Below are 23,585 nucleotides of genomic sequence, written 5' to 3' on the forward strand. Positions count from 1 at the left end.
ATACTTTTCTGTTTCTTAGATATTTGCTAAGAACTGTGTATTTAAGATCCACCCACTGGACTTCCTTGGTGGTCCAGTGGCTAAGAGTCTGGGCTCCCAAAACAGGGGGCCTGGGTTTGATCCCTGGTCAGGGAACTAGATCCTGCATGCTGCAACTAAGACCTGGCATAGACAAATGAATAAAGAAAATAAATAAATATTAAACAAACAAACAAACAAAAAGCTGTACCAGACTTTACTAAAAAAAAAAAAAGATCCACCCGCATTAATTTCCTCTTTACTCTCCTAGCCATGGACACCCCACTTTGCCATCAACTCCCATTATTCACAGATAATGCCACACATGTCATTGGTGGAGTCCCTTCTAGACCTGCAAGTGTATCTTTGGGCTAAAGAACCAGGAGCAGGACAGGTGGCTCAGCAGCAGCACTGCACTTTTTTTCAGGTGGTGAAACCTACACTCTCTCCACCTCCCACAATGCCTGAGGGAGCCTGGCACCGTTGCCCCCGCCAGCAGTTGATATTCACTCCCTTCCTGATGTTTGCCAGTTTCGTAGGGGTACAACAAGGTCTTACTGTCATTTGAGTATGTGCCTCTCTGATTACTAAAGATTTTAAATCTGTCTTCATGTGCTAATGTGTTAGCTTCAAGGGTTTCTTCTTCTGAAACTGTCTTTTAAAAACTCAACCCATTTTGCTTTATTGCAGAATTATCTTGTTTGGATTTGCAGGACTTCCAGGTGTTAATCCCTGGTTCCAGATGCTGCAAATACCTCCCTCCTTTCTGTCACAGGTCCACTAACCTTGCCTGTAGTGACCTTCATTGAACAGAAAACTTTAATTTTGATGTATTTGAGTCTATCAGGTTTTGGTCTGACGTTTTACACTTACAAATTTTTGTCTAAGAAATCCTTTCTTGCACTTAAAGTCACAAAAATATGTTCCCCTCTGCGATGACCTAGTCAGGTGGGATGGGGAATGGGAGGGAGGCTCAAGAGAGAGGGGATATATGTATACAGCTAATTCACATTGTTGTACAGCAGAAACCAACACAACATTGTAGAGCAATTATACTCCAATAAAACATATTTTCCTATGTTAATTTTGTAATTTTGCCATGCCATTTAGACCTTTATTCTGCTGGAAGTCCATCTCTGTATGAGGAGTTAAGTAGGGATTTTGTTTTATTTTTCCCCTTACAAAGAGTTAATTTTCCAACACCATCATCAGATCATTTGTCCCTTTCTCGTGATGTCACTCTCGTCATACAGTAAGTCCCCAGGTGTACATGTGTCTGCCACAGAGGCCTCTGTTCTATTCCACTGGTCTTCATGTCTATCCCTGCACAGACTCCAAGTTGAATTTACCACTATGGCCTTGTACACTCTTTATATCTGCAGGTCAGTTCTTCCTTCTGTGCCCTCTTTCATTAAGGATGACTTAGCTATTTGAGGCCTATATGCCTTAATATAAATTTTATTTTATTTAGTTTAAAATTTTTTATTTATTTACTTACTTTTGGTTGTGCTGGGTCTTCACTGCTGTGCATGGACTTTTTCTAGTTGCAGTCTGTGGGCTTCTCATTGCGGTGGCTTCTCTTGTTTCAGAGCACGTGTTCTAGGGTGCACAGGCTCAGGAGTTGTGGCCCACAGGCTTGTTGCCCCGCGGCATGTAGACCAGGGGGCAAATGATCTTCCTGGACAAGGAATCGAACCCACACCCCCTGCATTGCCAGGCAGATTCTTAACCACTGGGCCACCAAGGAGACCCTTTCATATAAATTTTATAATAAGTTTCAGAAAGCTTAAAAATGACTTAGAACCTTTATTGGAATTACACTGTATTTGTAGATCAATTTGCAAACAATTTTTATCTTTTGATATTAAATTACTTCTCTGAAAGCATGAAGCAAGTAGGTCTTCTTACTTCCTACCTATTTATTACATTGTAATGAAAAAGTATTAGGAAAGAAGAATCCGGGACAGAACAGAGAGAACCTGGCAGGGAACCACGATGAGGGGACACCCTTCCTGCAGCACACAGATGACCACTGCCGCCTACGGCCTGATAAGGTGTCAGCCAAAGCCGAGTTCCGGCTTAGTCACAGTCACACTGTGTTAGGTGGGCAGCCCTCTTAGCCGGTATCTCATGTAATCATCAGCTTTGTCAGGCAGCTGCCGTTATCCCTGCATTGCAGATTCAGTAGGTGAGGAATTGGTCCAAGGCAAAGAACCTGGACCAAGCAGGCTGACCTCTGAGTTCGTGCTTTTGACCATCAGGCTGTCCACCTCCTAGGTTGTCCTTTGGATGTATCAGTGACAGGAGAACTTCGTCTGTCTAGGTGGACCTTGGGGTGTTTTTTCGCCATAGCCCTCCCTGGCCTTAGCATGTGCTCAACTTGGTGCTTGGAGCCACTTTTGCAGTGACTTCAAGCAGTGAGGGACCCCAGCCCCTCTGCCACTGCCTGGCCCTGGGGTGGAGAGCCAATCAGCAAACAGGACATCTCTGCTGTTAGCTAGGCACCCCTTCAGCTTTCCCCAACTGCACCTGGAAACCCCGCCCATCCAGGGTTTGTGGTTCTATCCGTCCCGCATCCCACTGAGCATGTCTTAAGTGAGAAAGCAAGGAAAAGGCAAGAAAAAACCACTGTCCAGGATTTCCCTTGAGACTCGGAGGTCAGGGACAAGGTAATAACTCTAAACCCCCGGAGCCCCCAGCTCTAGTGTCGGGCCAGCTTTCAGGGTGGTCTTGGGCGGGATTGCTGGGCCTCTCTGGGCTCAATTTCCTCCTCCCCACCCAGGGCTGGTTCACTTGGCAGAGCTGTGCAAGGAATCTGGAAGAGAGCCTTTTTTTAAAAAAATGTATTTATTTTCAATTGAAGGATAATTGCTTTACAATATTGGATTGGTTTCTGACAAACATCAACATGAATCAGCCATAGGTATACATATGTCCCCTCCCTCTTGATAAAAGGGAGCTTTGAACTTCATATCCTCCTAGTTAACAAACAGGTTGCAGAAGCTCACAATTTGCTTTCAGTTCAGCTCATTTCAGTTGCTCAGTCATGTCCGACTCTTTGTGACCCCATGAATTGCAGCACGCCAGGCCTCCCTGTCCATCACCAACTCCTGGAGTTCACTCAAACTCACATCCATCGAGTCAGTGATGCCATCCAGCCATCTCATCCTCTGTCGTCCCCTTCTCCTCCTGCCCCAATCCCTCCCAGCATCAGAGTCTTTTCCAATGAGTCTTCTCTTTAGGCCAAGGGGTTTCTCATGGAGCAAACTAACTCCTGCTGACTTAATGTCGGGCACTTCACTTTGACCACCTCACTTAAGACTCAATGGGCTTCCCAAGTGGCTCAGTGGTAAAAAATTCACCTGCCAAAGTAGGAGACCCAGGTTCGATCCCTGGGTTGGGAAGATCCCCTGGAGTAGGAAATGGCAACCCACTTCAGTATTCTTGCCTGGAAAATCCCATGGACCAAGAAGCCTGGCAGGCTGTAGTCCATGGGGTCGCAAAAAGGTGGACATGACTGAGCAACCGAGCGTGCACACATAAGACTCAACAAGCCCCATCTTACGTAGGGTGAATCTGAGGTTCAGAGAGGTGTGGTGACAGGCTCAGGGTCACCCAGCCTCTAAATAGCAGAGCTAGGATTTGAAGCCAGGCCTGTCAGACACTGAAGCAGCCATTCTTCCTGAGGACAGGCTACTAGCTCTGAGACTTTGGGGTAAGGTTGCTGAGAACTTCGGTGTGAGAAACAGACGTCTATGAAGATAAGCCCTGAAACCCACCAAGTTTGTCCCCAAAAACTGATAACGTGGCTCAACTGTTGCAGTGTCCACACTCTTAAGATTTCCCTTCTAGGAACACAGTGATTTGCATAAAGCCAGGGTCCTGGGCTTCCTTTCTTTCATCTGTTTGCTGAGTGGGAGGAGGGAGAAGGGAAATCCAAGTCCAGGGCATTTGTGGGGAGCAAATTGACTGGCAGCCAGGGGTTGTAGTGAGGCTCTAATAATAATAACTTCTCACCTGTGGAAGGTGCTAGACTTTCTGCAAAGCACACTGGGGAGGGTGGGGGTTGAAGAGTGAGGCTGAACAGTAAGTTGGGTGAGGTGCAGTGTAGGGCAGAAGAGAGGGGTGGACGCCAGCGCCCCGCCCTCCTGGTCGGACCGGCCCAGGAGGCCAGCGTGTCCCTGCATTTGTCTATCTCTCCTTTTGTTTTCTTTCTTTGGGTCAGTTTATCTGTTCATCTTTCTTTCGGTTTATCTTTCTGTCTCTCTCTATCTCTCCATCTCTCTATATCCGTGTCTATCTCTACTGTCTCTGCCTCTTTTTTGTTTCCTACTGAGGAAACCAGTGGTTTCAAAACCAAGCCCAGCCACTGGAAGTGACAAACCCAGCTGGGTCTGGCCTGAGGCACTCCCCTGGCACTATGGGAGCTTGGATGCCAGAAGAAATGTCCATCCTCTCTCTGTTCACAACCCCCCTCCCCCCGCACTGGCTCCTCGGCCCTCAGGTGTGCTGAGCCCTGAACCTTATGCCCTCCACCCCCACCAAGACAGCAGGTCAGAGGTCAGTCCACCTGAGACCAGCTGGGACCTGGGACCCTTTGCTGCAATGTTTGCAACCTGGGCAGACCTCTTCTCCAGCAACAAAATGCAGAGAAGCTATATGGGACTAGAAATAACTGCGTGCATGTGCAGTTGGGCCAATTCTGGACAAAAGAAACAAAACAAAACAAAAAACTAAAAAAGTCCCTAATGCCACTTCTGAAGAGCCAGGAATAAAAACAGGGTGTTGGGGAAAAAAAGCTGGGTACTGTGCATGCCCCCTGTACTCAGCACCACCAGAAGGATGGGCAAACCACCTAAGCTAGGCTTCCAGCCAAACCCCTGGACATATCCCTACCCTCACCCCATGAAAGGAATCGGCTTCACCACCCCTGCCCTCAGGGAGTGAGCAAGCAAGGCAACCTGTTGTTAATTCTCACTTTCCCCTTCTGCAGCAGCGGCCCCAGTAAAGCCTTGCCTGAATTTCTCGTCTGGCCTCCCATCAATGTCTGTTGATTGAGAAAGGCCAAGGACCCTGGTCGGTATCAGGGCCACCCGTGAGGCAGTCAGAGGTGGAACTGGGGACTGCTTGAGGTAGCCCACCTATTGAGTAAGTGGCATTCCTTGATATTCAGGGTCCCCAGCACCTGAGGGGCTCCCAGCGCCCCTGAGCGGCAAGGGGACCTCTGTGAGGATGGGCCCTGGAGAGAGTGGCTGAGACCAGGTGAGACCAGAGGAGGAGCAACCCCCCCCCACCCCCTCAAAACAAACCTCCAGTTCACAAGAGCCCCCCACGCCTGAGCGGGCGGTGGCCCTGAGTGTCCCCTCAGGTACAGGCGGCCCAAGGATGGAGCTGTGGGAGGGCAGTGATGAGGGGAAGGGAGGAAGGGGAGCGACTGGGAAGGACCGACCTCCTTATTGGAACTCAGGCTTTCTGAGACTAGAAGGCCGTTTTGCTCTGAGGGCGGGTGGTGGGTGTGGGGGCAGGGTGAGGGTGTCACTTTGTACCGGCAGGGGTCTCAGGATCACAGGGACTTGAGACTCCTGCCGTCCTGGATCTGTGAACTCTCAGACCCGTAGGTGTATCTGAATAAGACCTTTGAGATAACATGGCCCAACGTATTTCCCATCCCCTGGCTCCCCAGTCACATTGTGCGGAGAAAGGCGCTGAGGCCCAGGAGGCAGGCACCCCCTCCCCACCACCCCCAGGTCACACGGCGAATTAGAGCTGAGTCCAGAGTGCAGGGCGGGCCCGGCCTGGCCACATGGCCTTCCTCTATTCATGAGACACGGTCTGGGCATGGTCAACCCGGGCAGTGCCAGAAGATGAGGTCACGGTGCTCTGGCTTGGGCAGTAGAGGACAATGAACCAGCAGAAGATGAAGACACCTGTCAGAGAGGAGAAAGCCTCAGTGAGCCTGGGGCAGGGCCGGGGCTGGCGGCTGCCCAGAGGCAAAACCGCTCCACTGTAAAAGTTCAAGAATGTACAGAAACATCAGCCCCCGAGATGAAATCTATTCCTGAAAAAGGACCTAATCAATATCTTGGGAATGAAAGCCAGTCCTTGAAATAAAATCTGTATACATATCTATCAGATATAACAAAGGCCGAAATGAAGAGATTTTCAACCATACGAAACAACGACCACTGTCCTTCTTATAAACAGTTATTCCAGGATGCGCTTCATCAAGAGGGAAGGTGTGAGGTATGAAAACTGTAGTAAGTACAGACATTGAGGGAGAAGTAAAAATCTTTTGGGGTTTTTAAAAGAAATTTAGAACTAAAACCCTATACAACAGCAGAAGTATTGAGAGGACTTCCCCGGTGATCCAGTGGTAAAGAATCTGCTTTCCAATGCAGGGACACAGGTTTCTTGGTCAGGGAACTATGATCCCACATGCCACCAGGCAACAAAGCCTGTGTGCCACAACTAAAAAACTTCACACACCACAACAAAGAGATTGTGTGCGGCAATGAAGACCCAGCACAGGCAACAATAAAAAAAAAGTAAACTTGTTAAAAAATATATTGAAAAGACTTCAAGGGTAGTTAAAGTAGGCTGAGGGCTCTGTTTGTGAGAAAGAGAGAAATACTGAGTTACTCACAGTCAGTGGAAAAACCTCAGTGCGGTGAAGTGTTCAGGTTTAGCTATAATGGGTAACCTCAGAAAGAATGACAATCCACAGTTTCAAGACTTGCCCCCAAACCTTAACCCCTGAGACTTCTCAGATGTGGACTCATGAGTCTTCATCTAGGGCCAGTCTCTGATGGCCTAATAATAATGACTCTGTTGTTAACATAGTTCCCACATATTGAAGGCTTACTGTGTCCCACACACACATTATCTCAGGTATTCATCATGAGATCTGGTGAGAAAAGTACTGGGATAATCCCAACTGTACAGATGACAAGGATCTGAGGAGCTGAATGAGTTGTTGAGGTGGTGAGGGGAGGCAGGATTTGAACCTAGGTCTGCCTCTCCCCGAGTTTCCCAGGTGGCTCAGTGGTAAAGAATCCGCCTGCCAATGCAGGAGATGCACGTTTGATCCCTGGGTCAGGAAGATCCCCTGGAGGGTAATGGCAACCCACTCCAGTATTCTTGCCTGAGAAATCCCACGGGCAGAGGAGCCTGGCGAGTTACCGTCCACAGGGTCAGGAAAGAGTTGGACATGACTTAGCAACTAAACAACAAGAACTGCTTGTACCCATGCTGCCAACGCCCTGAGCCCAAGCGGCGGCCAACCATGTTGCCATGCAGTCTCGTGAGGCATTGGGAGCCAGCTTTGCTCCTGTGGGTTTGCACCCACTGGATCTAGACACCCTGCGTCCCTAGTGACTGCTCTGGACAGGATGAGACTGTGAGTCAAAGCCACACTTGCTGTTCCTCTCCGGGCTGTTTTCCCTCACAGTCGGGCTATGATATACTTCTTTAAGTTGTGTGTATGAAACAGAAGTATGAGGAGGAAACGGGACAGGTGCAGGCAGGGAAACCCTGCCCCACATGTACCCTGAGTACCTGCCCCTTTGCTGGATATGGGAGGAAAAATTCTGCGGGGGCAGGGAGCAGGCTTATCTACCATTTCCTCCACTAATCATTTCCTTCCCGCCTCCACAGACTCTGTTCATGTTACATAGCCATCACATCACAGGATCTTGCTCTCCTGGCCACAGATGACTGGACCAGAGATGGACGTCTGATGGCCCAGTCAGATCCTTGACTCTCCTAAGAACATAGAAAAGACTGAACCAGACCACGGTTAGCAGACTGGGAAGATGACATAGGGATGAGGTGGTCATCTTGGGCAGCCAGTTGGAGACCATGGGTAAGAATGGGCCAGTGGAGGGAAAAAGTTACCACAAAGAGAAGGTGAGAGACTTCTTGTGACTCTGGAGAAAAAGATGGAGCAAGTATCTGCTTTGGTTTTGGTGGCTGTTCTTGACCCTGCTATCAGCTCCCATGAAGTCAGCCAGTCTTTCTACCCTGGGGTCCTTGGGGAAGCCTTGGATATTTAAAATCAGTACCCTTGAGTACCACTGGGCCTCCCTGGTGACTCAGTGGTAAAGAATCCACCTGCCAATGCAGGAAGTGTGGGTTTGATCCCTGGGTCAGGAAGATCCCCTGGAGAAGGAACTGGCAACCCACTCCAGTATTCTTGCCTGGAAAATCCCATGGACAGAGGAACCTGGTGGGTGACAATCCATGGGGTCACAAAAGAATCAGACTCAACTTAGCGACTAAACAACAACAACCCTTGATTTGAGCTAGCCTGAGTAGAATCCTGTTTCTTGCTAGCTACACCCTCCCCCAAAGCCCCCCAACACCCTCTGGTGCAGGAAGGCAGCCCGTCTCCTCCCTAGCCCAGGAGCCTCACCTTGCAGAGAGGTGAACAGTGCAAAGACATAGGCCGTGAATTGGCCCAGGGACGTGAGGAGGGCCAGTCCCCACGGCAGGCCCACCAGGCACGAGAGGCCCAGCAGGGTGAGGACCCCCTTCCAGTGCTGCCCCTTCTCCTTGCCCGCTGTGGCACTCGACAGAGTAAAGATTTTCCAGGACACCAGGCTCAGGATCACCGCGCTGAAGAGGAAAATGATGAGGCAGTAGCCGTACACGGTGACGTAGAGGGCAGTTTTCTCACGGAACCAGCACCTGGAGGAGATGGATGGCCGTTGGGACCAGAGGAAGTCCCCTGAGAGCAAGCCCCGGGCAGTCTCCCCAGCCTGTTCTTCTCTGACTAAGATGCACCGCCCACATGTCCATCCATCCTTCCCCTGCTCTCCCAGGAGAGGGGATGTCATAAGGCTCCAGGTTGCTATCCCTTCAGACCAGTGGGCACAAAAGGCCAATTTGGTCCCAAAGGCATGTTTTGTTCACCCCACCTTATATTGGGGAAAAAAAAAAACTGAATTAAGGAACACCCTTTTAAAAGTGAAAGGTTTGGCATATACATCCAGATTCCACTTGGCTTATGGGATCTTGGGCTTTGCTGGAGCCTCAGATGGTAAAGAATCGGCCTGCAATGCAGGAGACCTGGGTTCGATCCTAGTTCCCCCTCCAGGGATTGAACCCAGGCACTGGCAGTGAAAGCACCAAGTCCTAACCACTGGACCACCAGGGAATTCCCTAACTATGCCAATTTCTGCTTCTCTTATAAAACCGTACAGCTGGCAGCTCTGTGGACACCCTCCTGAGGGACAGTAATCAACTGCCAATTAGGCCGCTGTGTGATTGCCGGTCTGCGGCCGTGCCCACCCAGGCCGCTGCATGCATTTATGTTACCCGTCTGGCCCCTGGGACTCTGCATTCGAGGCCCTGGGCACAGCACCAAGGCCCCGCCAACTCTTCTTAGCACAGAGTCACGGGTCTCAGGTGGGAGCCCTGAGAGAGACTCAAATTGGCTCCACTGTTCCCTGTACTGCAGGGGTGAGAGGCCCCAGAGCAGGTGTGATCAACCCCCATTGTACAGATGAGGAGACGCAGGCTCTGAGAGGGGACGAACTTGCCCACGGTCACACAGCAACTCAGAGGCAGAGTCTGCATAGAACCAGAGCTGCTACAAGCACTGGAGAGTTGTGCCCTGCACAAGGGCACCTGGCGGGGGGTCAGGTGGAGGCTGAAATCCAGCTCACCCTGCACTCACCAGGCTGGGCACCTGGCATGGCAGGTCAGAGGGATAAAGGGGGTACCTTTTAAAAATTTCCCAAAGGTACTATAGAGGCTGGTGGTGCCGCAGGCTGGAGCAGGGCGTCCTGCCTCCTGGTCCAGTCCTCTCCCCTTCTCAGCCCCTTCTCCTTGTCCTTCCTCTCTGGAGTTTACCCCTCCAGGCCATGAGCTAGCTGGATCTGAGGATCCGGCCTTGATTTACTCTCTTCTCGGGATTCTCCCCTCTTCCCACCTCCTTCTGGCCCTAATTTGTGCCCCCAGGGCCCTGAGGTCACCCCGACTCCCATAGCCACCACTCACAGCTCCAGTGTGATGACGTTCTTCTCATCACGGATGCAGTAGGGGCCGTAGCTGTTGGCGATCCCAGTACCGATGACTATTAGGGCAGGCAGGACTAGGGGCGAGGAGGGAAGGACGTATGGTGTCGCTGAGGCTCCCTTGGCACGTCCTCCTTCACATCCCCCTCTCACCGTCGATCCCTCGAGCTAGGAGCTAATCAGAGTGGGAGCTGCCACTGCCCATGGCCCTCCCCAAGGCTGGTCCCCTTCTGGCCTCATCCAGACAGAGCCAGCCAACCCTCTGCCTGGCCAGGAGACACCTACCCCAGCCCATAAGGCTCAGCTTCAGAAAGTAGTGGCTGAAGTAGGTGTTAAAGACCTTGATGACAAGCAGGTAGAGGTGGAAGGCTTCCAGGCCCATCCAGGTGAAGGCACAGAGCAGGAAGTAGTGGAAGACGGCCCCCCGGGCCCAGCAGGCAGTGTTGGACCCCTTCAGGCGTTGCCCCACATTGAGGAAGAAGGCCAGATTTAAGAGAAACAAGCTGATGCTCAGGGCCACATGGATCTTGGGGGCGTCTTCAGACTTGAACCTCTGCCGGGAGAACCTAGGGCAAGAAGGGCTAGTGAAGAAGGTTATTCAGACCTCCCCATCTGACCACCTCTGGTCCACTTCTCTGCCAGTGTGAGCACCCTCTGGTTCAAGTCCAGGGGCTCTCTCATGACCTGCAGGACCCTGTGGGTTCTGGACCTTTCTGGCTTCATTCCTTGACTCCATGCTTGAGCCAAACTGCACAACTTGAAACTCTGAATGCCGTTTGCTTCTCCACAGCTCCCAGACTTTGCCCATGCTCTTCCCTCTGCTCTCAGCTTCCCTGCTCCACCTTCAAAACCCTCCTTGGATGTTTCCTCCTGTGAAGGCTGTCTCTAAAGGCCACTTATCCCAGGCTTAGGTGGAAGTTTCCCAGAAGTGAGTGCGGTGTAACTCTCCTGACCCTTATTTCCATCTCTCTCCATGCTGTGACCTTGGGCCTAGCACAATAAGCAGGAGGAGGCCCTGCATTAGTTGAGTGACTGGATGGATGGCACGTGGATGCCCGAGGCCTAGAAATTGTAAGGAGATGAGGCTCAGAGATAGACAGGGACTCAGAGTCACAGAGCAGGACAGGGGCTCCAGGCTCTCAGCCCACGGCTCCACGCCTGCTCTGTGGAGCTCACTGCACTTTCCTAGCCAATCAGTTCCTGCAGGACTCTCACTCGAGGGATGGGCCCTTAGGGCTGCCGGGAGGGGGCATGAGGGATAACGTCCACCACACCTGAGATGCCAGGCCCTACCCTTGGGAGATACTGACACTTCCTCCTGGCACTCCAAACACTTCTCTCAGGGTCCAGCAGGGCAACCAGCTGGCAAGTCACGCTCAGCTTGTTGGGGATGAAGGCAGTGTCCTGGGCCAGGGCTTGGGGATGGGGGCAGGGGTGGTACCACTTACACTCATCGTTTGGTCTGAGATGGGGGGTGGAGCTGGTGGGGGCCACAGCTCCCCAGAAAAGCAGCACCAGCATGTGGAGAAGGGCAATGGGAGGGCCCAGACTGGGAGTCAGGAGACCAAGGGCTGCTCCAAGCCAGTCATGGGTCAGAAGGCCAGGCATGGGGCTGCTCCCACGGGTTCCTTCAGCAGAAGTTCCTTTGGGTCCCTCAGCCATGGCTAGGGCCTGGGAGAGCCTGGGACCGGCTACAGCAGCTTCTGCTGTCCCTGCTCCTCCTTCTTCCAGGAACAGCCCTGGGTTTCCCCAAGGAGTACCCTTCCCCACTCTCAGCCATGAACCTCAGACCCAAGAGCAGGCATGTGATCTGGCCTGACCAATCAGTGTCATCCATCCTTTCACTGCAGTGGGCCTGTTAAGTCACGGGCACATGGTCTAAGTTACACCAGTGAGACTCAACTCTGCAGTACAGGGACAAAACTGAATACACACGCACGCACACACACACACACACAGGGCATGCACAGGCTCAGCTTCTTTGGGGTGTGATCTCTGCAGGGCCCTGCACTCAGAAGGGCTCTATGCTTGTTTTAATGCTTTGTTGCCACCATCTTGAAATTCTTAATGATTTTTGAACAAGGGGCTACGTGTTTTCATTTTGGACTGGGCCCTGCAAATGATTTAGCCAGTCCTGTCAGTATGTGCAAACATGCTCACACACACACACACATACACACACACACACACACACAATTGAATGCATGTGGAAAATGGTGAAAACTGAATGAGCTCTGTATTCTCGTTAGCTGCTGTGTGTGTGTGTGTGTTAGTTGCTCATTCACATCTGACTCTTTGAGACCCCATGGATAGTAGCCCGCCTAGGCTTCTCTGTCCATGGAGTTTTCCAGGCAAGAATACTGGAGCGGGTTGCCATTTCCTTCTCCAAAGAGCAGTGCTGTGCCAATATCAATTTCCTGGATTTATACTCTACTACAGTTTTAGATGGAGAAGGAAATGGCAACCCACTCCAGTTTTCTTGCCTGGAAAACCCCATGGATGGAAAGCTTGGTGGGCTACAGTCCATGGAGTTGCAAAGAGTCAGACACGACTTCACTTTCACTTTCACAGTTATAGAAAATGTCATCACTGAGGAAAGCTGGATGAAGGAACTGGGACTCTAGGTACTATTTTTGCGAGTTCCTGTTAGTCTATAATTATTTCAAAATAAAGTTTTTTTAGAGACTTCAATTCTGAGGCTTAGTTCAGAAGATTAGCTGTTTAGGCAGCTGAGAAGCTATGATGCTAGCCTGGGGCTCCCCTAGGAGTTGCCTGACATGACTGACAAAGGAGAAAGCGAAGTGGTGAGAATCAGAGGGACACGGAGTCCCAGGGACGTCTTTTGAGCACCTGGATCCAGCATCACCTGAAATGAGATCACCTTGGGTTTTTCAATCCCGTGAACCATGTGTTATCTATTTTAAGTCAATTTGAGTTGAGTTTCTGCCACCTGTAACTGAAATAGCCAGACACTTTTCAGCCTCCAATCCCATTTTATAGATGAGGAAGCTGAGGTTTGGAGAAAATATGAGTATAACACAGGATTAACACTGCTCTGTTGGTTTCTACCCTACCCTGCTGCTGTCCTTGAGGGCAGGAAGGAGATGGGGGGTGGGGCTGGGCAGGGTGACCCACCTCAGGACAACGTAGAGGACGATGGTGAAGGCCAGGAAGATCATGGACGTTCCACAGCCAGCCTGGGAAATGTGTATGAGGGCCCTCACGGTGGCCTCATCCAAGATTGGCCTCTGTGGGTGATTCCCCCGAACGAGAATCCTATCAACTGGAGGCCAGGCCCGCACACCCCAAAGGCCTGGCCCCTGCCCACAGCCACCCTGTTCCCTGGCCCAGGAGCCTTGGCATTTCTGGAATTGCTGGGATGGTCGGGGAGGGGGCACTATTACCAGCAGCAGGGCGAAGAAGGTCAGGTGGTCACAGCGGCAGACAGTCCTGCGGACTCCGACCTCTGTGGAGCAGCCCTTGGAAGACCAGTCTCCTGATGACCCAGGGGAGAAGGAGAGGGAGCACAGCAGAGGGGAGGGCAGGAAAAGGGAAGAGAGAGGTCCGGAGAGGAAAGGAAGAGGGGACGGCCCTGCTGTTGGAGTCCGACTTACCCTTACCCTCCCTTCATCTTACCCGGGGAAGGTCCTCCAGGCCCTACCTTTAGTCGCATCCCAGAATTCACAGCTGAGGTTCATGTTCTAAAACCAGAGAGTGGGAGACAGGGGCGAGGCAGGGGTGACTGGGAGCGGGGAGAGGAGGGTGAGGGGAGAGGGGGGGTGCTCCGTGTCTCAGCATGTGCCTGCATTAGGTGGAAGCAAGGCTCAGCCTGTGGTCACATAGGAACCACATTTGAAGCATTTGATGTATCCCAGGTCAGCGTGTGGGGTGTGGATTGGTGTGGGTGGGAGGGGCGTATATCTGGGGGCTCCTTTAGGGGCACGCACATGTGAGCAGATGTGCAAAGCCGTGTGTGTGCATGTGGGTTTCCCAGGTCCACCGGGCCCCTCTGGGAGCACGTGAGTGGAGCATGTTGGGAGGACATGCATGCATAGGCTGGACATGTATCCATGGGCACAATTGTGTGTCTGGTCCTAATGGCTTCTCCCAGGTGGATGTGGGAGGGTAGGAGGGTGCAGAGTCCCCTGCGTGTCTGTCTATATGCCTGGGGATGCCCACCTGCCCATGTGCCCCTCGGGAACTGCCAGGCCAGGGTGGGGGACTCACGGGGGGCTGGTACTGGTGGGAGAAGGTGATCTCCAAAGGCTCAGCCAGTTCGGTGACGTTTATGTGACCCAGAGTCAAGCCCACTATGCGATTGTTCAACACTCTGCTGCCGTCCTCCCGGCTGAGCAGGGAGCCCTGTGGAGGGATGCGTGGGAAGCCAGGCTACACAAGGGGCTCCCCCGACCCAACACTGGTGGGGGCTCCTAGGACCCTCTAGGGCTTGTGCACCTTGCCTGGAGGGAAAGGTCTGGAGCCAGAGGTCCAGGGGAAAAGGGGTCATGGGCGACCTTCTTCCTGCTGCTCCCTGGAATCTGCACCGGCTGTGCCAGGACGGGCCCTACACTCTAGGCCGAATGGCCACAATGCTGTCTATCTGATAGCTGTCTATTTCTGGTCCCCAGGCCTCCTCTGCCCTCTTAACTGGAGCACAGGGTTAGAAGGAAGATGAGACAAGAGATGGAGGACAGTGGATGCCTACAGTGGGGAGCCCCTGCCCACCAGCACTCAGGGATGCACAAGCCCCTGTGTGAGTGCAGACACACCTCTGGGGCATACCTGGTACACATTTGCAAGGGAATGCGCATGCATGTTAGTGTGAACATGGTCACACCAGCACATACATGATTATGTATGTAATCAGGAATAAGAAAAGAGATGCATGCTTGTGCACGGACAAGGACGCACACAGGGCATGAACTCACTTGGGATACAGATACAAGTCCACAGACACTGATGGGGGGCAGGTGGTGTCTAAATACCAAGTGGGAATAACCAGCATGACCCTGCAGTCCAGACTCTAAGGACATGGGTCTAGATGACCTTGGCTGGAGACGTTCATCACTTCCTTCATCCCCACTGGGTCCCTCAGCAAAGATTCCAGAGGGGGCAAGCATGTCCCAGTGAACCCAGCATTGAATCTCAGCCACCCTGTGCCTCTCCTTACCTTGAAGACATTCCCTGGACCGATGTCCAGGACAATTATGCCCAACCGGACCATCGGCCCGCCGCTCTTCAGGGATCCGAAAAGGCTCTTGGGCAGCCGGACTCTGTCAGGGTGCTGGTGCTCATCCTTGGTCACCTGCTTCGGAATCTGCAACCACAGACCCAGCCACTTCTGTCTTTCCCTGAGGAGCCCAGTCACCAACACAGTTCCTGCCCCTCCCCCAGCTGGAAGGAGAACCTGAGGTATGCTGGGTGGTGGGACAGCACCAGGGTCCGAGAACAGCTCTGAGTGGTGGGACACCTGGCGACACAGTCCAACCTATGCTCTGTTCAGGCTGTGAGCCCCTGGCCAAGTCATAGCCCTTATGGAGCCTCAGTTTTCCCAATATGGAGAATGGAGCCAGCAAGGTGTCCTTGTGGCCACCCGTCAGGCAGGCTGAAAGTGGATTATGAAGGGGAAACACCTGGACAAGTCAGTTTGCAGGTGTGAGGAAGGGTCAGTGGTAGTGCTTTTGGCCAGCGTTCTGACCCCTGCTGTGCTGACATAGGGCTAGGGTGAGAGTGTCTGGTTTCTGACTCAGATATAAAGGAAAAGCAAAAGGCCATCGGGAAGGGAGACAGTGAGGACAAAGAGGAAGAATTCAAGAATTCACATTGAATGTGATATCCATTCCCACCCAACAACACATTTTGTAACAGCTAAGAATGGTCAAAATATTAAAATAAATTTTCATGGGTAGTTGCCAAGCGTGTTTCGTCCATTCTGTGACCTCACTGTTCCCCTGGGGCTGCAGCCTGGTCCCACTGGATCCTGCCTCAAAAGCACCCATGGGCATGGAAAGAGGGGGAGCTAAGTGTTGTAGCCGAGAGCCTCAACTTTCTGCTTCCTAGCCCAGAACCTTGTCAAAAGGACATGTGGGTGATTTCAGAGGCCGGTGCCTACCCCATGCAGAGGGCTCAGCTGCTAGGGTGATGTGATAAAGGGTTGAGAAAGGCCCCTCCATCTTCCATCTCTCCTTCTCTAGGCTGACCTAAAAGTCTCTCAGTGACAGACCACTTTCCTGCTGCTCAAACTTCCACCCTCTGCTTTATGCCTGGAGGGAGGCTGTGCCCTCACTGCACCAAATATTCCCTGTAAGTTATCACATTTTCTCTGTCTGATAACCTTGAAAGTGGGCAATACCATCCCCATTTTACAGATGGGGAAACCGAGGCTCAGAAAAGTTCAGTACTTTGCCCAAGATCACAGTAACTAGTTAGGGGCAGAATCCAGAGTCTGCCTGTTAACCCTTTAGAAGTTCTCATGGGAATGTCAGACTTTGGAGGAGTCTTCAAGCTCATTTTATAGATGAGGACTCAGGGGCCCAGAGAGGGGAGGGGATTTCCTTGAGGACACTTTGTCAGGTGGGAGAAAGTCCAGGACTAGAACCCTGATTCTCAATTTGGCGATCTTCCGAAGGTCTCATGCTAGCACCCTGGACAATCTGTTACCAGGATCCACTCACCCAGTTAACTCACCAGCACACACTAACCAGGTGGCAGAGAACTACCCAGTGTGACATGGGAAGGACAGCTGTTGATGGACACCAAGCACAGACCATGATTCTCTCAGAAAAGCATGCCTGAGGAAAGTAGGGCCAGAACCCAACAAAGGGGATGGGGGAGTCTTCACCTGAGAGGGGGTCAGAGAGAAGTACAGGTCTTCTGAGACACTGGTGTTGATGCTTTTGACAAACGCTGTCAAAAAAGACGTATTCAATGTGTCCATCTGATTCCTCTCCACCAGATAGGTCTCGAAGTTCAGCCAATATCTACAAGGAAAAATAGGGTCTTGCAGGTTGAGTCACTCACTCACCTGGTCCGCTCACCTGGATGACAGGAGGAGGAATACCATGGAGAGCGATCATCAGGCTCTTGGTGTAGGAGGGGTGACCTGGGATATCAAAGGGAAGACCGTGATGCTGCAGGAGAAGAGGGGTGCATGGGAGGGATTCATGCTGGTTCTGAGGGATTCTAGTCAGAGGTCCCCCTGAGTACATGTTTCTCTTTTTTGGTAACAAAATACATTACAATGTAAAGTTTGTCATCTTAACCATTTTAAAGTGTGCAATTCAGTGGCATTAAAGACATGCACAACATTTGAAATCATCTTTGCTATCTAGCTCCAGAAATGTCCATCATCCTAAAAGGAAACCCTGAGCCCATAAAGCAGTTTCTCTTCGCCCAGGCTCTGGCAACCACTAATCTATGAGTTTGCCTATTCGGATATTTCATATAAATGGAAGTATGTGCTATCAGGTCTGTTGGCTTCTTCCACTTAGTATGTTTTCAAGGCTTACCTATGTTATAGTATGTGTAAGCATTTCATTCCTTTTTATGGATGAATAATATACTTCATATGTATATACCACCTTTTGTTTATACATGTTTCCACTGATAGGCATTTGGATTGTTTCCACTTTTTGGCTGTTGTGAGTAGAGCTGCTTGTATTCATGTAGAGGCTTTTGTTTAAAGAGGTGGTTTTTTTTTTTTTAAGTCTTTATTGAATTTGATACAATGTTGTTTCTGTCTTGTGTTATTGTTTCTTGGCCAGGAGACATGTGTGACCTTAGCTCCCCGACCAGGGATTGAACTCACACCCACTGCATTGGAAGGCAAAGTCTTAACCACTGGACCACCAGGGAAGCCCCTGAAGACTTGCTTTTAATTCTTTTGGGTGGATACCTGGGAGCAGAATTGCTGGTAATTCTATGTTTAACTTCCTGCAGAACTATTCAACTGTTTTCCATATTAGCTGCATCATTTTATAGTCCCATCACCAGTGGATGAGGGTTTGGACCTCTCCAGATTCTTGCCAACACTTAGTATTTTCCACTTTGTTTTGTTTCATTTTCAAATATAGCCATCCTAGGGGATGTGAAGTGGTATCTCACTGCGGTTTTAACTTGCATTTCTCTAGTTGCAAAGAGTCGGGCACGTCTGAGCGACTGATCTGATCTGATCTGAGTGACTAATGATGTTGAGCACATTTTCATGTGCTCATTGGTCTGTGTAAATCTTCTTTGGAGAAAGTCTTCTGAGTAGTTGAAACTGTGGGATGATCAGTGTGTGGTGTGAGGGCTGTGCTTAGTCTGTCAGTCGTGTCCGACTCTTTGTGACCCCACGGACTGCAGCCCGCCAGGCTCCTCAGTCCATGGGATTCTCCAGGCAAGAATACTGGAGTGGGGTGCCTTGCCCTCCTCCAGGGGATCTTCCCAACCCAGGGTTTGAACCCAGGCCTCCCACGTTGCAGGTTGATTCTTTACCATCTGAGCCATGAGGGAAGCTGAAGAATACTGGAGCAGGTAGCCTATCCCTTCTCCAGGAGATCTTCCTGACCCAGGAATCAAACTGGGGTCTGCTGCATTGCAGGCAGATTCTTTACCAGTTGAACTACCAGGGAAGCCCCTGTGTGAGAGCTCATTCACATTTATTACTAAGGGCTAAGTGAATACAGGGAATTCAGCCTTTGAAGACTTAGCTCTATGGACACTGACTTATGGGAACTGAACTGGCATTGGAAATACATAGAACACAAATTTAATTGTCATTTATTTTACTGTAGCCCTCTTGCCATAGGCTAGAATAGGGGTCCCCAGTCCCGGGAGCCACAGATGGGTATTGGTCCATGGACCATTAGAAACTGGGTTGTACAGCAGGAGGTGAGGGGTTGTCTTCCACAAAACCAGTCCCTAGTGCCAAAATCTTCGGGGACCACTGGGCTAGAAAGTTGGGGTGAGGCAAGTCCCGCCTCCCAACCTGGTCCCTGTACTGGTGCTATCCATGGTGCTGAAATTTCTCTGGCCAGAGTTCCTTTTCCTAAGCAAGGGGTCCTAAGATGTGTTGCCCATGTTTTAAAAGTAATTTTAAACAGGTGAAGGCTGAAGTAGCAATGAGAGAGAAGTGGAACAAGAGCAGATAGAGCCAGATCAAGGCTACTGGAAAGGAGTAGCTACGGAGGGCTTGCAAGGGAGACAAAAGGGAGAATTTTATTTCAACATTGTTTTTTGAATAGTCACAGTTACCCAAGTGGTGCTAGTGGTAAAGAACACATCTGCCAATGCAGGAGGCATAAGAGATTCTGGTTCAATCCCTGGGTCGGGAAGATCCCATGGAGAAGGAAATGACAACCCACTCTAGTATTCTTGCCTGGAGAATCCCATGGGCAGAGGAGTCTGCTGGGCTATGGTCCATAGGGTCACAAAGAGTCAGACACAACTGAAGTGACTTAGCACAGCACCAAGGAATAAAACTCCAAGGAAACCACAGGACAAAAATATTGTAAAATATAATCCATGAAAACATGTGCAAATGAGATTGGATGGATCAGGCAACTAGAAATCCAGCCAGAAACAGTGGGATGAGACTGTCCAAATCCATTGACTGAGATACACCAATTGATGCTACTTTTTATCTTTCAAAAATCTAAACAAAGAAGTTTTGTGATTTTTATTGTTACCAAATAAAATAGAGAATTGTATTTCACAATACAAATAGCTCACCTCATGCATTCCAAACATTCCTTTCCCTTACAAAACAGACCATGAATTTACTTTCTTGAGGGAAGATTTTCTGATCTGGTTTTCAGAGCACTTTAAAAAAATTGTTTTAGTTGTGAAAGTAACATATATTCAGAAATTCTAAAGCATAAATGAAAGTGAAAAGAAAGTGGTCACTCAGTTCTGTCCAACTCTATGTGGTCCCATGGATTGTCTCCTCTGTCCATGGAATTCTCCAGGCAAGAATACTGGAGTGGGTTGCCATTCCCTTCTCCATAGATGTATACCTGAATTTTTAATTGTAAAGCTGACACTTATTTAAGGGTCATCTTCTTTGTCTGATACTAAATTAACTATTGAGATAATTTTTTGCTTGTGTTTGTTTTCATGGTACATTTTTTTTTTCATTGTAAGTGGTGTGAAGTTCAACAGCTTGTCTTTTACCTTGGAGGGGGCATCTTGATATTCTCTAGTCCACTGAATGTCCAGGAGATTCACTGAGGTGCAGGGACCCTGAATTCTTAGGGAGTTTGTCTTGTATCTCCTGGTTCACACGTGTCTTCCTACAGCATCTTCACTACTTGCTGCTTTCTGCTCATCATATCTAATCAGCAATGTTGTCAATGTAGTGAAATTTGTAGAATGTCAGGATGAGTGAGGTCTCTGTGAATTATCTTATGACAGTGAAGAGACTTGATGTGGCCCTGAGGAAACACTGTGGCTATATACTGTTAGCTCTGCCAAGTAAAAGGAAACGACTTCGGGGACCTCTCTGGTGGTCCCGTGGTTAAAATCCACCTTCCAATGTAGGGGACTCAGGTTCAACTATCTTCTCTCATAGCTCAGTTGGTAAAGAAGCATCCTGCAAAGCAGGATTCCCCGGGTTGATTTCTGGGTTGGGAAGATCTGCCGGAGAAAGGATAGGCTACCCACTCCAGTATTCTTGGGCTTCCCTTGTGGCTCAGCTGGTAAAGAATCTGCCTGCAATACAGGAGGTCTGGGTTCCATTCCTGGGTGGGGAAGATCCCCTGGAGAAGGGAAAGGCTACCCACTCCAGTATTCTGGCCTGGAGAATTCCATGGACTGTATAGTCCACGGGGTTGCAAACAGTCGGACACGACTGAGCAACTTTCACTTTCACTACTCTCAGGTTCAAATCCTGGTTGGGGAACTAAAACCCCGCATGCCTCGGGGCCACTAAATCCCCCTCACTGCCACTAGAGAGTCCACGTGCTGTAACACTACTAATCCCGAGCACACTTGACCCCATGCTCCACAGCAGAAGAAGTCCACATATCACAATGGGAAGCCCTTTCACCGCAACTAGAGAAAAGTCCATATGCTGCAATGAAGACCTAGCACAGCCAAAATTTTTTTCAAAAACTTTTTCAAAAAGCAAACTACTTTTGGAAGTCCTTGAAAAATGGTTTGGAGAAAAAAAACATTAGCCATGTAATAGCCGCATAGCAATAGCGAGGGTCTGTGTTGATTTCTTTGTGTAAACATACTCATCAGGGACAGCAGCTGCAATTAGATTCACTGCCTGATTAAGTTTATGACAGTCCGTGTCATTCTCCAAGACCCACCTGACTGATGGTGTGTTAAATGGAGTTAGGGCAGGTATTATCACTTCTGGTTCTTTCAAGACTTTCATGGATGCATTAACCTCTATATTTGCCCCCATCGATGTTGTTTTGTTTCTGGTTTACTATCTCAGTGGGAAGAAGACATTCCAGGAGCTAGTATTTAGCCATTCAATGAAATGCCCTCGCAAATGCAATTCAATAAAGAAAGCATAATCTCTTTAATAAATAGTGCCCAAACTGGACTTCCCGGTGGTCCAGAGGTTAAGAATCCACCTGCCAGTGCAGGAGACATGGATTCGATCGATCCCTGGTCCAGGAAGATTACACATGCCTCAGGGCAACTAGGCCAGTGAGCTGCAACTACTGAAGCCCGAACACCCAGAATATTCCACGGGTGTGGAACACCCATGCTCCACACAAGAGAAGCCACCATAATGAGAAGCCTGCGCAGTGCAGCGAAGAATAGCCACCACTTACCTTGCAGCAGCAAAGATCCAGGGCAGCTATAAATTAATTAATTAATTAAAAAAAAAGATAGTGCCAAAACCATTAGCTATCTAAATGTAAAATGACGGCAATAACATAAAGCTAGACATTTGTCTCACACTGTGTACAAAAAATGAACCTCAAATGCTAATTGAGCCTAATTATAAGACTTCAAACAATACACTTAGAGCAGAAAACTTAGAGCAGAAGAAAAATTTTATAGCTTTGCTAGATGAACATTTCTTTGATATGTTTTAAATTTAAGTTAGAATTTATCAAAATTAAATGCTTTTGATCTTCAAAAGGCATTGTTAGGAAAATGAAAAAACAAATCATATACTGGGAGAGAATGCATATTTGCAAATCATACATCTGATAAAGGACTTGTATCCAGAATTCTTAAAACTCAGTAGTAAGAAGACAACCCAGTTTTTTAAAAGAGAGGAAGATTTGAATTTCACCAAAGAAAATACACAAGCACATGAAAAGTTACTCAACATCATTAGTCATTTGCTAAATGCAAATAAAACCATAGTGAAATACCATCCATACTCAGTGACATGGCTATAACCCAAAATACCAACAGTATTGTTAAAATGTGTTGAAACTACAACCCTTTTATACTGCTTATGGGAAAGTAAATGATATAGCCACTTTGAGAAGCAGTTTGGCAGTTTTTTATAAAGCTAAACATTTACTTACTATATATCCCAGCAATTCCATTCCCAAAGAAATGAAAACATATGTCTACAAAGAACTAGAATTCAAATGTTTATGGAAGAGGCCCAGATTCCTGCTCCAGCTCAGAGGGCCTTTTACCTCTGCAAATTTCCCAGATGGCAGAGTTTCTTCTGAGACCGTGTACACTTTGAGAAGCAACCAGCAGTTCTGTTAAGGTCGAAGTCTTCATACGAGTTCATATTGGTGAAGCCCTGGCAGACATTTCTTGGCTCTTCATATTTGGGTGTGGAATCTTCCTCACCTAATGGAGGGATGCAAAATGTGAATGTTCTGCATGAACAGGCACCACAAGGGCAGAGGGTAGAGGAGTTCAGGGTCCAGAGTCTAGTGGTGTGGACTAGAACCCCAACTCCATCCATCCACAGCAACTGTGTGAACTTGAGATGGATTTATATCCTCCCTGGACCTTGATTTCAAGGTGAAGGAGACAATATCCTGCCCCTGCCGCACCACCCACCCCCCCAACATCTCACAGGGCCAGTGGGCTACTTCGGGGAAAGTGCATACAAAAGGCTTGGCACATGACTATAGATAAAGGTTCATGTTAGTGCGAGTACCCTTTCCTGCCTCCTCCAGGGAGTCTGCCTGGCTTTTTTGCATTTGTTCCACATCAGACTTTTCAAAGCCTTCACAAGTGGGACACATGGTGTAACTCTTAGACATGACCTGTTTTGTTTTGCCTCATTCTCCCACATTCCCAGCACAACCTTCATGGCTACCTCCTGGTATAGGTGGAAAATACAGCAGAATGAGGCTCCCTGAAGCAGAATGACTGAGCAAGGTCAACAGCTAGTTGGAGACTCCAGGACCAGAGGTCAGCTTTCACCTGGTAGGGGATGGAGTGCAAGCTTCGGGTCACTAGCTGTGTGACCTCAGATAAATTACTTAAACTCTCTGATACTCAGTCCCATTGGCCAAATGAAGCTGATGATACTTTCCTTCCTAGTTGTGGGGAGGATTAGAGATCATACGTGTTAAGGACATAGCTCACCGTAGGGGTACAAAGAGTCAGTATTATTTATTCCAGGAG

At 49.4% G+C, this 23,585-nt stretch overlaps 1 protein-coding gene across 1 annotated transcript; it reads right to left on the bottom strand.

Annotated features, from left to right (window-relative positions):
• Window positions 1-4,642: 4,642 nt before the first annotated feature.
• ADGRG3 (adhesion G protein-coupled receptor G3) lies at window positions 4,643-22,778 on the bottom strand. Its single transcript, XM_070386850.1, has 11 exons — window positions 22,634-22,778; window positions 16,876-17,014; window positions 15,205-15,351; window positions 14,262-14,396; window positions 13,693-13,735; window positions 13,439-13,536; window positions 13,170-13,282; window positions 10,320-10,600; window positions 10,018-10,111; window positions 8,429-8,703; window positions 4,643-5,945 (listed from the first exon to the last, which is right to left on the bottom strand). Exons 1-11 carry the CDS (start codon window positions 22,732-22,734, stop codon window positions 5,833-5,835), a joined length of 1,539 nt encoding a protein of 512 aa, XP_070242951.1. The 5' UTR covers window positions 22,735-22,778; the 3' UTR covers window positions 4,643-5,832.
• Window positions 22,779-23,585: the final 807 nt, after the last annotated feature.

This window comes from Bos mutus, chromosome 18 (assembly GCF_027580195.1).
Source record: "Bos mutus isolate GX-2022 chromosome 18, NWIPB_WYAK_1.1, whole genome shotgun sequence".
Classification (NCBI taxonomy): domain Eukaryota; kingdom Metazoa; phylum Chordata; class Mammalia; order Artiodactyla; family Bovidae; genus Bos; species Bos mutus.

Bases quoted from the DNA above. Each gene is read 5' to 3' on its own strand.
- ADGRG3 (XM_070386850.1), bottom strand. From the start codon at position 22,734: ATGAACTCGTATGAAGACTTCGACCTTAACAGAACTGCTGGTTGCTTC. The intron at 14,397-15,204 runs GTAAGGAGAGGC...ATCCCTCCACAG, and splicing joins GTCCAGGGAATGTCTTCAAG to GGCTCCCTGCTCAGCCGGGA. The intron at 10,601-13,169 runs GTGGGTCACCCT...TTCTTGCCCTAG, and splicing joins GTCCTCTACGTTGTCCTGAG to GTTCTCCCGGCAGAGGTTCA.